The 14,944-nt window shown below is 39.8% G+C and overlaps 1 protein-coding gene across 2 annotated transcripts in view; it reads left to right on the top strand.

Annotated features, from left to right (window-relative positions):
• Positions 1 to 14,944, top strand: part of ITPR2 (inositol 1,4,5-trisphosphate receptor type 2) — a 998,050-nt gene that overhangs the window by 197,828 nt on the left and 785,278 nt on the right. For both annotated transcript variants that reach the window (XR_011337952.1, XM_069863516.1), the window contains exon 45: positions 370 to 489. Coding sequence is in view for 1 of the 2 variants with exons in the window: in XM_069863516.1 (XP_069719617.1) it covers positions 370 to 489 (120 nt within the window). In the remaining variant the exon portion in view is untranslated. The remainder of the gene's footprint in view (positions 1 to 369; positions 490 to 14,944) is intronic.

Genomic DNA, 14,944 nt, shown 5'->3' with positions numbered 1-14,944 from the left:
GGGCTGGGAAATTAAGCTTGTACAGTTTGTGAAACAGGACTAACAAAAATGTGTGTGTAGACATATATTACCTATGTGCTATATGTCTATATCTTGTATGTTATACACATATGTCTAATGAGCAGGCAGACAGAGTTAGAAGAAGCAATTGCTGTATTTTGGAACAACCACGATACTTGTGTAGGTCTCCAGGAGTTTCAAATAGATCGTAAATCTGGAGAAATTGTTTCCAATACAATTCATCATGTAACAGCAGTGACTGAATGACCTGTTTTGTGGGGAGATCTGTGGGCATCAGCCTCTGCACTTAACCAGAGCCCAGTGGCATGCTTATCATTTCATCTCTTCTTGGTTGGTTTTGTGTTACAGGTGGATGTGATGAAGAATGCATACAACCAAGGCCTCGAATGTGACCATGAGGAAGAGAATGGAGATGATGGCATCTCCCCAAAAGACGTTGGCCATAATATCTATATTTTGGCACATCAGGTATGTCATATTTGTTGTGTGATTGCTTCTAGAAAAATGTTAAGTGGTTAAACTTTACACAAAACCCACCTGATCAAAAAGGGGGAGTTTTCCCTTGTGATTTCTGGCTTGTGTTTGTGTACACCATGACTTTATCTGGAAAGCTGCTGAAAGCAGGACAAGAAAGCAGTCTCACTGTATGAGTAGGCACTCTAGAGGATTTGATAGCTTCTGTTTGTGTGAAATAATGACATAGAGCAAAGCAGTTAATGTACACTTAGCTTTGTCTTCTATTAACATTAACAGCTTATTTATATCAATCAAATCATAAATGAAGTTATCACTATTGCTGTATTTTAAATACTAGCTTCAATTGTGATACCAAGTGAACTTGAACTGAGAAGATTCATATTATTTTAGATATATTAATTAGCCAGTAAGAATAATTGGACCTTTTCCACCATTTTCTCCTTTTGAGTTATGTTTTGGTGCCCTTAGGCTTTATTTCTAATCACTTTTCCTTCTCTACTGGTTAAAGTAAAATGGACACTGAAGGGTTTTCTTTAATGGGATATTAATTCTTCAAGGCAGTTAGTATCAAAAATAGTTTTTTTTTCAATTGTGTTAAGGGCATTTAAGAGATTTTTAAATGGAAAAAATAGTAAAAACCATGGTGGATTTTTTTATTACATCATAAATGATAGCATTTGGTATTTCATATAAGGACCAAATTTTTAAAAAAATGTTTTCACTAAGTAAGAGGAAATAAACAGATAGGGATGGTGAGTGTTCCACATTCATTATACTTATTAAGCGTTGTTAGGAATTGAATAGTCAATGGAAAAAGAAAAGAAAGCAATCTATAATTACACTGTGTTATGCAATGTTTCTTTCAAGCAAGGAATGGAAAAACAGTTACTAAATTATGATCGCATGCTTGCAGCACATTTAAATACGTAAGTCTTGTCATTATGTTGTTGTTATGGATGACCATGTTCCACTCTTGTGCTGTATGTACATAAGATACCCACGAAAGATGATATAATTTTTAGAATTTATCTGTAGTGCCTTACCTTGTATCATTATTTACTCCTTGAAAATCTAAATGCTGGACAAATAAAAATGTTGGCATTTTATGTCTTCTGCTTACAGTTTATATTAGGTGAAAAAACAGGGTTCATGACAACAGGAAGTAAGTTTTTAGGAGTAGACTACAGACCCCAAATTATCAATAAAGTGAACTGCTGTGGTCATTTTACCAGAGGTCACTGCCAAGGGTACACTAGCTAGCTGAGGTGTAGATTAAGCTCTGTCTCTAGGCATGTGTTCAAGTTGCTAGGAAGGCCCATGAATCCCTGCCGCAGCTATTCCAAATGCCTGATCTGTCAAGATTTTGTTTGCATAAGGCTTGTGGCAGCAATTTGGTGAGCTTCTTCCTATTCTGTAGGATTAAGTGGCCTGATTTGCTCTGTATGCTCTAAAAATTTTGATCTTTTTTTAAAAAAAAGACTGTTTTCCTCTCCTTACATTTCTATAATACAATGTGTGTGTCTGTTTATGATAGTTTTACACCCATGTCAAGCCCCACACCAAAACAAAGCGATGGAAGGGCAGGCAATCTGGGACCTTCTTCTCTTCTTTGCTAATAAAGAGTTATGATTCCTGGCACAGAACTGTGGATCTTTGACACCAAAATCTTTCCATGTGTGTCCTTTTGCTCGCCCTGGGATGGGCAGGATACAAGTGTGGTCCCTCCTCAGTAAGGCCATTGTTGCTGGGTTCCTTTGCTGGCTCCACTCCCCAAACACCCTCTTACGCTTTACTGTATCAAAGTGGCTTTTCGGAGTGTGGGCTCTTCACTCAGCTTAGATGACCTGATTTATGTAACATTTCTTTGCTGTGCTCCTCAAAGTTTCACAGTTTACCTGAGTTTTTTATCTACAACCAGTGTGGCTCTTTAATCTCTTACCTGACGCTTGCTTGTGATCACTTGCTCTAATTACAGCTTTTAGTCCCTCTGTAATAGCAGAATCAAGACCAAGAGTTCCTCTTTTTGCTATTAGAGCCCTCAAACACAGACAGTTTATTTTGGGGAGCTTAGACTTTCAGTTTGTGTCGTTGCACTCTTCAGGGCAATAGTGGGTTCTGCATTTTGCCACCACTACATCCTTCCTTGCCCTTCCTGTGGTTGATTTTACCAGAAGCAAAAGGCATTCTTGTAAGTGTTTGACCCACAGTGCATAGAAATTTATAAATATGTCACAAGCAAGGCTGAGCTTTCTATTATTAAATCTTCTTTAAAGCCTCCCAATCCCTACTCCAAATGCATACACAGTCACACGTTTGCAAGTACACGTGCAAACATATACATCGCACACACACACACATGCATGCATCACACACACACAGAGGTGCATGGGCATGGCAGCCTGGGACATGAGGGTGAGAGGCTGACTTCAATATGCTGTGCCATGACACTCATCATGTCTCTTCCACATGTCTTTCTGTCCCCTCTTTTCTTTCCTTTATTTCTTCATTCTCCTCCAGCCTGCCACGTGTCATAGCTGTGCTGCTTCCCCTGCACTGACTCCAGGCTGTTTGGACACTGCTGCCTCCCTGCTTTCCCCATTCAATGCAGAGGAGAGAGGTGAAGGGACTTCCACTGAGAGGAAGCAGAACTGAGTTATCCATGAGGAACTACCCTGAGCAACTATCCATGAGGAACTACCTTGAGCAACTACCCCTACTCTGCAACCTGGCTTTGGAGTAGGGACTTCCAGTTGTAGCTCTTCTACAGCCACTTGTGGAGGAGTGACACAAACTGGTGCTTGATGTCACATCCTGGAAAAAATAAGCTTATTATTGCTAGATAGGGAGTGTTGAGAATTCTCTTGAAAATCCATGGAGGAGTTTCTGTTTCCTTTGTCTTGTTCAAATGTCATGCTCAAAGCCAAGCCTTGAACTTGACATTGCTAATTGCTTACAGTAGTCTTGGGTGAATGCCAGTCCTGGGTTATGGATCGTTCCATCAGCTTTCACACCTCTTCTTTTCCAGCCTCAGATAAAAGAAATGGGTGTGGTATTTTTATTCCTGTCCTTTTAAAAGATCCTGTTAAAGCAGGCTGCATTTCATTTTGCAAAGTTAGTAAGGTAGTCCACAAAGAGACTTTATCTTGATGTGTTGTCTCTGTAGAATTTACAAAAGCTTTTGACGTAGTAGCACGGAGAGGTTTAATACTTATTCACTTACTATGGGCAGAAGCATTACTTTAGGAGAATCAAGTTTTTAAATAGCTACCAGAAAAAAAAGAGAAATCATAAAAGGCTAAAGAAATCCTCTGGCTTTCCAGGTGACTGCTTGAGCTTACCACCTGTTAGTTATAACAAAGTATTTCAGTAGTCTGTAAACTTAAAAAATCTTTACTAGAGTTAGTAATGTGAGGTTCATGACCCCCTTACATTTACCACGAAGTAAGATAAGGCACTCGTTATAACCACAGGCTCCTGTAGTTTGCATGCCTGTATATATGTGCTTCTGCTAACAGAAAATACTTTGGAACGTTTCTCTGTGTTTTCAGCTAGATGCAAACTGTCTAAATCAGGCATGAAGTCCAAGCTGATACAATGTACCTTTCAACAGGGGTTTTATTCATGAGGCTCAGAAAAACGTGAAGTAACTTTACATAGCTTCTAGTCAGCTTGCAGCATGGGAAGGATACACTTTCATCTGCCTGTAAAACCATGTAGACACCGCTTTGATCTAGGAGGACGAGAGCGGGTAGGGAGTAGGGAAGCAAACTGTAATACTTTAACAAAATTCTTGAATTTTCAGTGCCTTGTTTCCTTCATCTGGTTCCCAAAGCTGTTGCTGGAGTATAGGTGTTCTGACCAAGCGTGGACCACTTTCTTGGTGCATGTTCTGAGGCTCTCAAACAGGCAAAATATTTACTCACTCTCAATTTTAAGGACACCAAAAGTACCAGAATTTCTTATATTTATATCATTTCCTGGTGGCATGAAGGCTTTACTGAAAAGTCATTTTCTTCACCCTGTAGGTTAGAAGAAATTAACACTGCTTGATATCAATGCATACAGCATAAAGGAACATGAGCTTGAGCCAGCCTGTCTTCTGACAGACTAATGCACTTCAAAGTGTTCTTTCATTGTTAAGTTCTTAAAATAAACCACGTGAATAGAGGCAGGATTTGCTGTGGATTGTAAGGTTCTAGCTGCATGTACTGCTAAGCATACTGTAGCAATTGGACATCATGAGTAAGTCATACTCCTTCCTCTCTGGTGCTAATTTTAAATGGACTGAGCAAAATAAGTCATTCAGCCATGTATACTTGTCTTTATAAAGTATACTAGTAGTAGAATCAAGATTTAATTATCAAACTTGGTGAACTTTATCAAAGTATTTTCTTACTGCTGTGTTTACCTCATGCCTATTAGTATTCACTTCATATTTACTTCATATTGCATGGTAGTGTAAATGCATGAATAATATTTGCTAACTAGGCAATTAAAATGGTAATAATTGATGGTTTGGATATATAGTTTGGGAGTAGTGGTGTGTATTTTTTAAAAGTTGCTGTTTCTGACATTTTAAATAGGACTGGTTGATAATAAGACTTAGATGTGATACATTCATTAAAGGGAAACTAAATTAGATTTTTAAAAATTTAGCTATCCAAATATGTAAAATCCTAAGATTCACCAAGGCATTTATTTCCATGGTTTTCCATTTAGCGTGTCCTTCTGTATCTTTCATTGCATTTGAGTACAGCAAGGGCTGGGACTGCCTTTGTTTTCCACAACAATGCTGTGCCTAGAACCATGTAGTTCTGGGATTCTTACATCCTACAGCAGAACAAATATGTGACAATAATAATAGTAGTTTCAGAAATAGCTAAAGAATTAATCTCCCTTTTTATAGAATCTTAGAACAGTTAAAAGCTTTCATTAACTATATTTCCCCCTGTCTTAAAGTAGATGGTATTACCCCAAGTTACAGGTAAAGGCCTCAGGCCAGGATCAGGTGTAGACAGAAAGTCATTAGCTGTCATGGGAAGCAGATCCAGCTTGCTTGTTCCCCAGTGCTTTGCTTTAACTGCCACATTGGGTTTCCTCCTATGTTCACGCAATCCCAGCAACTTTACTAATAAGGAAAATTGGCATTTCACAGGTAATACAGTTGACAGCTGAGAAAGTGCATAATCACTGAGCACATTAGTACTCCAAGTGCTTTTTCGATAAGAGAGATCATGCTGATGTATATTTTTCAAATAAACTTTCCTGTGCTGCTTTTGTTATGGATTGTTAAGACAAGAGGAGTTTCAGAAAGATAATGAATGCAAGTGTGTATATTTGTGTGAGGGATGTATTGTAAGGTTTCAGGTTTTTTACGGGTAGTTATTTTTAGTGTTGTAGATTGGAGCAGCTGCTGACTTTCCTTCACTTGGCTGTATTTTAATGCTTAGACAGATGTACTTAGACTTTGGTCCTCCTTTTCACTTGTGTACATGTCCATATGCATTAAAAAAAAATACATTTATTAAAACATATGCTGTAAAGTAAATGTGAGCTCTTGTACCTGTCCATTTGTGTTGACCCGCATATAATTCAAGTCAGGACAAGGGATTCCATGGCAAGACCTTGCTTAAAATGATGGGGGCAGATTTTCCATGGTTTAATGTACAGGGAACACAAGAAGTAATGCTATGAATGTATGCCTCCAAATATGAGGTAGGATCAGTGCGTGTAACTTGCTCTTTCATATGAGAATCCAAAGCTTTCTGAATTGGCTAGGTTGTCACAGGCAGACAAAACAGTATTTTGTGAAGTGAGTGTGACTGGTCAGGTGTAAATTTGAGGTGAAATTTAACTGTTTAAAAGAACTGTTGATGAAGGAGGCAGGAATTAATTACTTAATATTGTGCATTTACAAGCATCTTCTATAAGACACAGCAAAGAAACACCTAAGAAGGCCATTTAGGGCAGAGAATGAGTGGAACCAGTTACAACTCCAGTAGTCTCCAGTGGCCATTAAATGGCTGAAACAATGACATCGTGGTTATACCGTGGAAAAGAGGTGAAAAGAAGTCAACTGGAAAAGTCTTGCAAGAATACTTTTTCCCTTCACCCTTGATGGTGGTGTTACCAGTCCACAACATTTGCCTGAAGGACATCTCCCTGTCCTTGTGGGAACTGTGAGTTTCCAGAGCATTTGCTCTGAGAAGTAGGCTTATCCGCATTGAATTGGGAAGCAGCTTTCAGCTCCAGCACGGATCCTTCAGAGCTGAGATCTGGGGACCACACTGGTTCAGTGAATTTTTAAGCTTTCTGACCTCTTTCTGCCCATTCTCTGCCTCAGATAGATGCTTTGCTCAAAAACAGAGTTGTGGTCCACTAGTCCCATAACTGTCTTGTCTTTACAAAACATTAGGTTGTGCCTGTGTTCTACGGACAAATATTTCAAGTTGATTCTTTTCTGTGAATGAAATGGCTTCGTTCATTGGAATTTTTATACATCTCTGACTGGTACACTGCAAAAAAAAAGTTATGTCTTTAATGTATGAAAATAGGATTTTAGATAAAAGACCCAGATACAAAAAGGTCTAAGTTTGTCTGGTGTAAATGGATATACTGCACCAGAAACACCTGATGGCAAATGGAGAATAATGCTATACATTCTTAAATAGGCAGGAGTACCTTTTTGAGGCCAGAAGATAATCAAACCTATACTTTAGGGTATACCTGTCCTTCAGGATGAATAGGTGTGAGTTTGTGCAATAAGGATGGTCCCTTTCTGCAGGGCAGGTGGAATTTTTAGAGCTAAAGAATGTTGGGTTTTGCAAGGCTTCGCTGAGGTTTGCAGTTTTGGGGGTGTTTTTTGTTTCTCTCTCCTTAATAGAGAAGCTCTTGCTGATAGCAGTGCCAAAACAAAGGACTAATGGGGACCAGTACCAGGAAGCGTGACTGTCAGGGGAGTCGTATCCTTGGCTGCCAGACCTGAAACTTCTCATAGAACGTTTATGCTCCACATGTTGTTTTGTAGTTATCATCCTGATGAGACAGGCTATGGCATCAAAATGACACCGGCTAATTAAATGTCAGCAGAATCAGAAGCTGTTGCAAGGCTTTTACACTTAGATTGCCAAGATTGAAACAGAAGCCAATGACGCACATCACCCTCCTTGCGGCTCATTAGGATGGTATATAACTCTACCTTCAGCCAGCTACAGTATAGAGAAACAGTATGGAGGCTGCCACAGGGGCTTGACACTAATGAGCACCTGAAAGATTAAACAACTGTCTTTGGCTGTTGTTAGGTCTCAGGTTAAAGCCTTGGCAACTTGTGTTTCATTGTTAGGTCTCAGGTTAAAGCCTTGGCAACTTGTCCTTCTGTGTTTTCTTTTTCTGTCATTCTCCTTGGAAGCGTTCGACTCAAAATCCTGTTGTGGCTTTGAGATGGTTTTCCCTCTGGTGCCCTGTTGACTTAGACTGCTAAGAGATTCTAGGGTTCAGCCTACAGCTTTTTACTGTAGGGTGGTCATAAAAGGTTTCACCTTATTTTCATTTTCCTGGTTCTACTTCTCTAGAGTAAGATCAACTGTCTATTATACATATGTGTTTTATTATATGTAATATAAAGGGATATATCCTGTTTGGCTGTGGCAACTGTGCATTTCACTAGTGCACAGGTGGCTTTAATGTTTCTGCTTTGTGGGTTTCTTCTTCTGTCTTTTAACTTCCGTAATCCTATGTCCTTGTGTTTTGTGGTTTACAAGATTTTTTTGTCATTGGGAAATATGTTGCATTGGTGTTGGGGCCCAAATGTTACACCAAAAGAAATATCCTTTCTTTGTCAAATGTCTGCATTGTGAAATCTTCACATTAGTTTGTGGTTTTACTCTGAAAATTGGCTGTGGGACAATCACATAACTCTTAAAGTCATTCTCTGCTTTCAGGCTCTATTTGCAGTCCTGTATTAATAACAAATTTACTACCTTTTTGTTGCTGTCTGAAGCAGCATGGGCCAGGGAGAATGACTTTAGTTCTTTGGTTCTGTATCACCACCAGAGCATTACTTTGCTTCCCATTTTAAGAATGGGTCCTCATTTAGCCACATCCTCAGCTGGTCTGAGTGGGAATGCCTCCAGTGAAAGTAGGTGAGCGACACTGATTTATACTAGTGGAGAAGTTGCCCTGCTGCCCTCAAACTATGTTCTTACCCTAAAGCTCCCTCCTTGCATGTGGCATGCACAGTCTTCATTAAGAATGATGATATATATGGCCAAAAAAGAGATGGCTTGACTTAAAGTTTTTCAACAGAAATTGAATAGAGGAGCGTTAAGTAGAATTAAAAATAATTTTACTTGTAAATAGAGTAAACTCCACCCAGAAGCTATTGAGAGACAATAAATGTGGCACCACATAGTGCCATCTTTAGAAAATGACTCTTTAAAGTAGACTGCACTTTCAGTTGCCCTCAGCTGCCGTGTGCATGTATTGTCTGTTCAGAAATGTTTATAATGTAGCTAATTACTTTGTTCAGATTGCAGCAAACTCCCCTTATTAAGGAAGCTGAGTTACACAGAGTATTGAGTTGTAATAGTCTACTGTAGGGGAAGGCTTGCTTTGGAGACAGAGCCAGGGCTTTTCCATTAGAGGTGACCTTCAAATGAACCAAAGTGCTCTTTTTCTTATATCTAAAGCACGACTAAAACATTTAAGGTAGGAGGAACTTGCTTTGTTTGTTTTGAGGGGAAGTGAGGGTAACCTTGGAAATATCATGAAAGTGAAGTCTGGTCTTACTTAATATTATCAGAGCCTTGCTAATAGGCCTTAGATATCTGCATTGTGAAGTCCTATACCTTAATTAAAAACAGGTGGGACATCTTTGCTAACAAAGACATACTTCTTTGTCACTCTCAGTTGTTCAGTAGTCATTGAAGTAATCACAGATTAGCAAAAATAAAGAGCATTAAACAAAATGTCAAAATATGTCTGTTCCTCACGGTTGCTAAGTTTTAACTCTCATGTCCTCTGATATAATAATTTACTTAGGTATTACAGCCATCATAGAGTTTTGCAGAACAGACAAGATCTGAGTGTTTAATCTACAAGCAGGGTGAGATACCTCAGTTGCTGTCCTCTATTTTGCTTATTTAACACAGCGCAGAAAACTGAAAATGAGGTCCACCTTGCACTTTGTCTGAGACAGCTTTAAGAGTCACTCATTGAAAGTGTCCAGCCGTGAAATTTAGTTTTAACAGTTGACTATGCTTTTCTACACCAAAAAATGAGGTTACTTATGACCACCAGTAATTTTACAGGAGTAAAACACCTTCAGACCTGCACACAGATAAGCATCTAATCAACTTGGGGTTAAAGAAATGGTTTCTCTGCTGTTATGTATGGGCAAGGATTTTCAGAGTTTGTTTTATGAATGGTCTGTGATAGCCTTAAATCAGCTTGGTCTTTCCAGCTTTTTCTTTCTATGAGTCTGCCTGCAAAGCACCATTTAGCTGCTAGCTGGTTGGGTAAAGCAGCATTATTTGTGAATGTCTGATGAAAAGACAGATGAAATTTTTACCCTTCAGCTCTCCCATCGGGAACTGTTACTTCACAGGTGGCAGGTAAAAATGCTTTCCTGAGGACAGTACCTATAATACAGAATTGGAAAGAGCAACTCACCATTTTACTTTCTCTCCTCTCTGTTGGGAGATATTTTGCTCTGCTAGTTGGAGAGTGGGGTAAACATTCAACAACATGGTTGAAAAAGCTGGAAAATATCATCACTGTAATTATTTGAAGGGAGACATCTCTTTTAGTTCCTGCCCGTCTCCAGACTTGGTATCTGCCCTGTTTTGTACCCCACAAAATATGTCTGTACATCAGACCCCTGCAGAGATTAGGAAATGCATGTCTTTTGTGAATTTGACAGACTGTGGCTTCAGCTGTTTACTTGCTACTTTAGTCTCATATGTGTTTGACCCTGAAAGTCCAAGTTATGGTTTTCTGTGTATTGTGGAAATACCTGTTGAAGAGGTGAGATGCTAACAGTATTGGCTATGAACAGGCTGTTTACTTTGCTGTTGCTGTAGAGCAAAAGGACCACTTAATGGCCACACTCAAGTGCTTGTATCATGGAGGCCAAGCCATGATACTAAGTTGCAAAGGAGGACTTAAGCCTCTTTAACCTGCCTTATTGAAGACTGGTAGATGGCTTATCCCAGCCTCTGCAAGTCCAGTGGCCATCTTCCAAGCGATACCTGCATGTAGCAAAACTGGTGGTTATATCAGAGTGGTTTGGTGAACTACATCCACCTTAAGGAGTCACAGTGTGCGAAAGACACCATATCCCTGTACTGCAAATGTAGGAGATGAGACTTAGGAGTGGAAAAAACTTGAGGAGGAAGCCAGTGATACAAATCTCACACTTGAGGTCAGAGACTGAGCTGGTTTCTGTGTAGTCTGTGCAGATCCTAGAGAAGGGGGTGAGTCCATTCTGGAAATACCAACCTATGAATTACTTTCTGCTCCGCTCTTGGTGCCAGAGGAAGAGAGGTTGACTGCCTGTCAACGTCTTGTGACCTTATGGTTTACAGAAGGAAATATGTTCATACTTAGGACTTAAAGACTTAAAACCATGGTTCCCCTCACCACATTGCCCCCAAAATAAGAGTCATAAGTAGTTCTTCCTTTTATTTGTGCTAACCTTCCTTTTCTTTAGAAGCCATGTATTAGACAGCAGTAGATAGCTATTTTATAGAGAATCACAGTTCCAAATAAGAAGAGAAACCTAGAAAGTAAAGCACTTGATAGCGAAAGGATTTTGAGAGTTTCTGAAAAGGGTATGGCACTCACAGTTCTCTTTATCTCATGTTTACATATAAGTTTTGTATGTGTATATAGTATTGGTGGCTTTTAGAGGTGGTCAGGTTTTTTGCTGTTTGAATTTGAGATCCATATCCTTGCTGGTCTGTTGCTGGTTTTTAGTTTTTCTTGGACTGGGTCTGTACACTGTTGGTGAGCATGCCAGTAAGGTCTTATTTAGGGTGCAGTGTTTTATCTGCCTTTCATAGAAGTTGCATGTGGCTGGGATCTTCTTGTTATGCTGTGAAGACTAGTTGCAGTAACTCCTTTCTGTTTTTCTTCCTTTTCCATTGAAATTTCTTATTATCTTCCCATAATCATGTCTGATCCTTCCTTCTTCTCCTTTTTTCTTTCTATCCTGTACTATCCAAAATTTTGTGTACAGTAACTGTAGGAGGCATTCTTCAAGTGCAGTATTGTCATCCTCTTGGAACAGTCTAGCTTGCATACTCTGTCCACATCTTGTGATCAGTATGGTCAGTGTACACTAAAACCCAAATGTGACCAATATATGCATTGGGCCAGTTTGGCTCATGTATGCATACTTGCTCATAACGGCTTATACACAGCCTGCAGAGATGTTTTACACCCACCCACCTCAAATTAATTTTGTTTTCTTGCAACACATTGTATCTGACCTGAACTTTCCCCAGACATACACTTTTTTTTTGCAAGTAAACTTTGCCTGTGAAAGAAATTACAAAGGCAAATGGAAATAAAGCTCATTGAAATATTAGGGAGTCATTTTGTCTTCTTCTGACTTTCATCAGGGATAAAAGAAAAAAAAAACCCACAGCAAAAATAGTGATAAGATTACTGTGGGGGCTGCAAACATAGTAGTGATAGAGATCACTTAGCTGTGGTGTTTCCTCTTATGTGATAATGTCGAGGTGTTTTATTTCTCCCTTCCCTGTAATGTAGATCACTATTAGACACAATTTGTAGTGCACACCACATGGAAGCTGGGGAGGACAAGGTTACATGTGGCCATGGAAGACCCAGCAATGGAATCCAAAGCGTCTGGACCACCCAGTGCCTTGTTCATGTACCACAAGCCATCAGGGGAAGATTAACTCTAAACCCTTTTGGTTGCTCTGTACAGTATAATCATCTAAATGAAATCAATGAATACTTGATTTGAGAGTCTCCCATTGCTACATCCCTGCTGTTCTTAATGTTTGTTAACAGATTGCTTTGTGGTAGAGAGCAAAGGTGCCGCTCTATAAAACTGTAATGACTTCTGGAAAGGAAGTTGCCCTGTGTATTGTAGAAAGCACCATTCAGTTTTGATTGGAACGTGGGGAGTTGAGAAGTTGTTAGTTCTGTTAGTACAGCCAGTTGGAATAAAAATTTCTCCTAGTCATGGTTACGATTTCATTTCCTTTTGCTTTGCTTACTCTCTTCCCTTGTTTACTGATGGTATAAGGGTGTTCTCATTTGCCCTGAGCAGGGAGCTGATGTGTGGTAAGGTCCTGGCACACCAAGGAAGAGGATCTCTCATTTTCTGTCTCCTGTCATCTTCTGTCTCTCACACATCCTGTTTACTACTCCCTTTCTTTTTGCTGTTGTTTCTCAGTCCTCAGGGTTTTTCTTATCAGTCCCTAGGCAGCTTTTTTATCCTTTCTTGCTCTCTAAGCAGAAAATGAAGTGTTTGGTGGAATGGCAGAGGTTTTCCCTTGTGAGGGGATTTGGTGGTGCCAGATCTCACACTGCCTGGCTCCAGGAGCTGAGGGACTGAAGGGGGAAAAAGAGGTAGAGATTGCGACTCTAAATGAGCCCCAGCTGCATGAGTCTGATGCACGAGTATGGTTGTAGTGGTTGATAGGAATGGTTGGACTCGATGATCCTGTGGGTCTTTTCCAACCTAATGGTTCTGTGGTTTTTTGTGATTTGAGTAAAACTAACCTGAATAGCTGCAATTATTCTGCTGTTCCTGCAAGTTACATTTTGTCTTGTTTCTTCCTGGTGAAGGACCGCTGGCCTTTGGCCTGGCACCCACACTGCAGTATGTCTGGTAGGGTAGAAATGAAGATAATTTACAGAAGATCTATCAGATGTCACTCATTGGACATCAAGTCAGTACAAACAGCTCTTGCCTCACTTTTCCCAGGGTCTGTAGTTCATGAACTTCCAGGGCTGTGCAGTGGCCTCTCTACCCTTATACGCTAGACGGAGCTGACTGGCACATGAGAGGGCTGGCTGGTGAGCTGCAGCTGGGGCATGGTGGAAGGGAGAGAGGGCATTGTGCAGTGCTATCACTTGCAAGTGCAGCACACGTCCAGTTACCTCTCTAAAATGAGCCCTAACCCCCGTCACACTCCCAACTGCTGCCTAACCCAATGCCCTTCCCCTGTCAGGTATTCATATGCACCAGATATCTTCCCCATCAGGTAACCGCCTTACTGCTGCCTTACATCTGTGAGAAGAAACTTGAGAGAACTGGTGGCGAGGATAATATTTTTTAAAATAGTTTTTATGTTTGTAATACTTAATAGTAGTACTGTAAATATAAAGTGTTTCAAGGTGCAGAAACTACTTGTTTATTTCTTTGTCCTTCTTATCCACCAGAGCTCATAGTAATTCTGCATCAGCCCTTTCTAGAAAATAAGTTTAACTCTTTTGGCACTTTGTCAAAGAACCAACTCTTCTGTGAAAACCTTGGTTGCTTTCAGGACAGTAAGATTAACCCATTTGAATCCCTTTATACTGTTCCAGTCATAAAAGGTCAGCTTCATCCCCCAGATTTGGTAGTCTCAAAATGCTAGAGGGTTTAACAGACCTTGCAGAATTTGGTACTCTTCAGCCTGCTGTTTCTAGCTACTGTTTATCAGACTCCTGTCTTTTTGGGGGTCTGAAGCAAAACCCAATGAAACTGGCAGGAGTTTTGACAACTGTCTTGGCTGTCTACTGGGTTAGACCTCATGCCTGCAATGAGGACTGGGCTGCGGAGGAGACTCTTGGAGTATCTCAAATCAATGAGTGATTGACAGTCTGATGACCTCAATGTTCACAGCTTTAAATCAATTTTTAATTTGTAAACATTTAAATAACTGCAGGTTTGTTCAAGGAAATCTTGACTTTAAAACAAAAAGGCCACAGGAAACCCCCGTGTTGTTAATTGCAAAAGATGGATCTGCTGTAGTTTTCCACACTGCTGATCATATATGGAATTCCAAGTGGCCAGAAGATATGATTTTATAATCATATGTGAGGAGTTCAGACTGAGTATTACTTGCAATTCTGTCATTTATCTCTATTGTTTCTTTATTAATGTCTTCAGTGTTCTTGGTCTGTCCTCAATCTTTCACATTTTGTACTGATGTTGCATTACGGTATTTTCCAAATTTTTGAAGTAAAGGTCTTTCAAGATGAGCAACAATCTTTCCTTGGGAACTGACTGAAAGCTAAATGTTTTTTATTCATATAGCTATTGCCTTACACATTCCCTCTTTGGAAATCACTGTTCTATTGTATGATATTGCTTCCTTGTCCCTACATGCCTTGATGAGTATAAAAATACAGTGTTGACATTTAAAGTGATGTGGTTGATTGGTGATTGAATGCTTGACTTAAAGAGTATTGTCCTCAGAGATGA

Source organism: Phaenicophaeus curvirostris, chromosome 1 (genome assembly GCF_032191515.1).
Source record: "Phaenicophaeus curvirostris isolate KB17595 chromosome 1, BPBGC_Pcur_1.0, whole genome shotgun sequence".
NCBI classification, from domain to species: domain Eukaryota; kingdom Metazoa; phylum Chordata; class Aves; order Cuculiformes; family Cuculidae; genus Phaenicophaeus; species Phaenicophaeus curvirostris.
The sequence above is the reverse complement of the archived record's forward strand: the minus strand, read 5'-3'. Positions and strand labels throughout refer to the sequence as shown.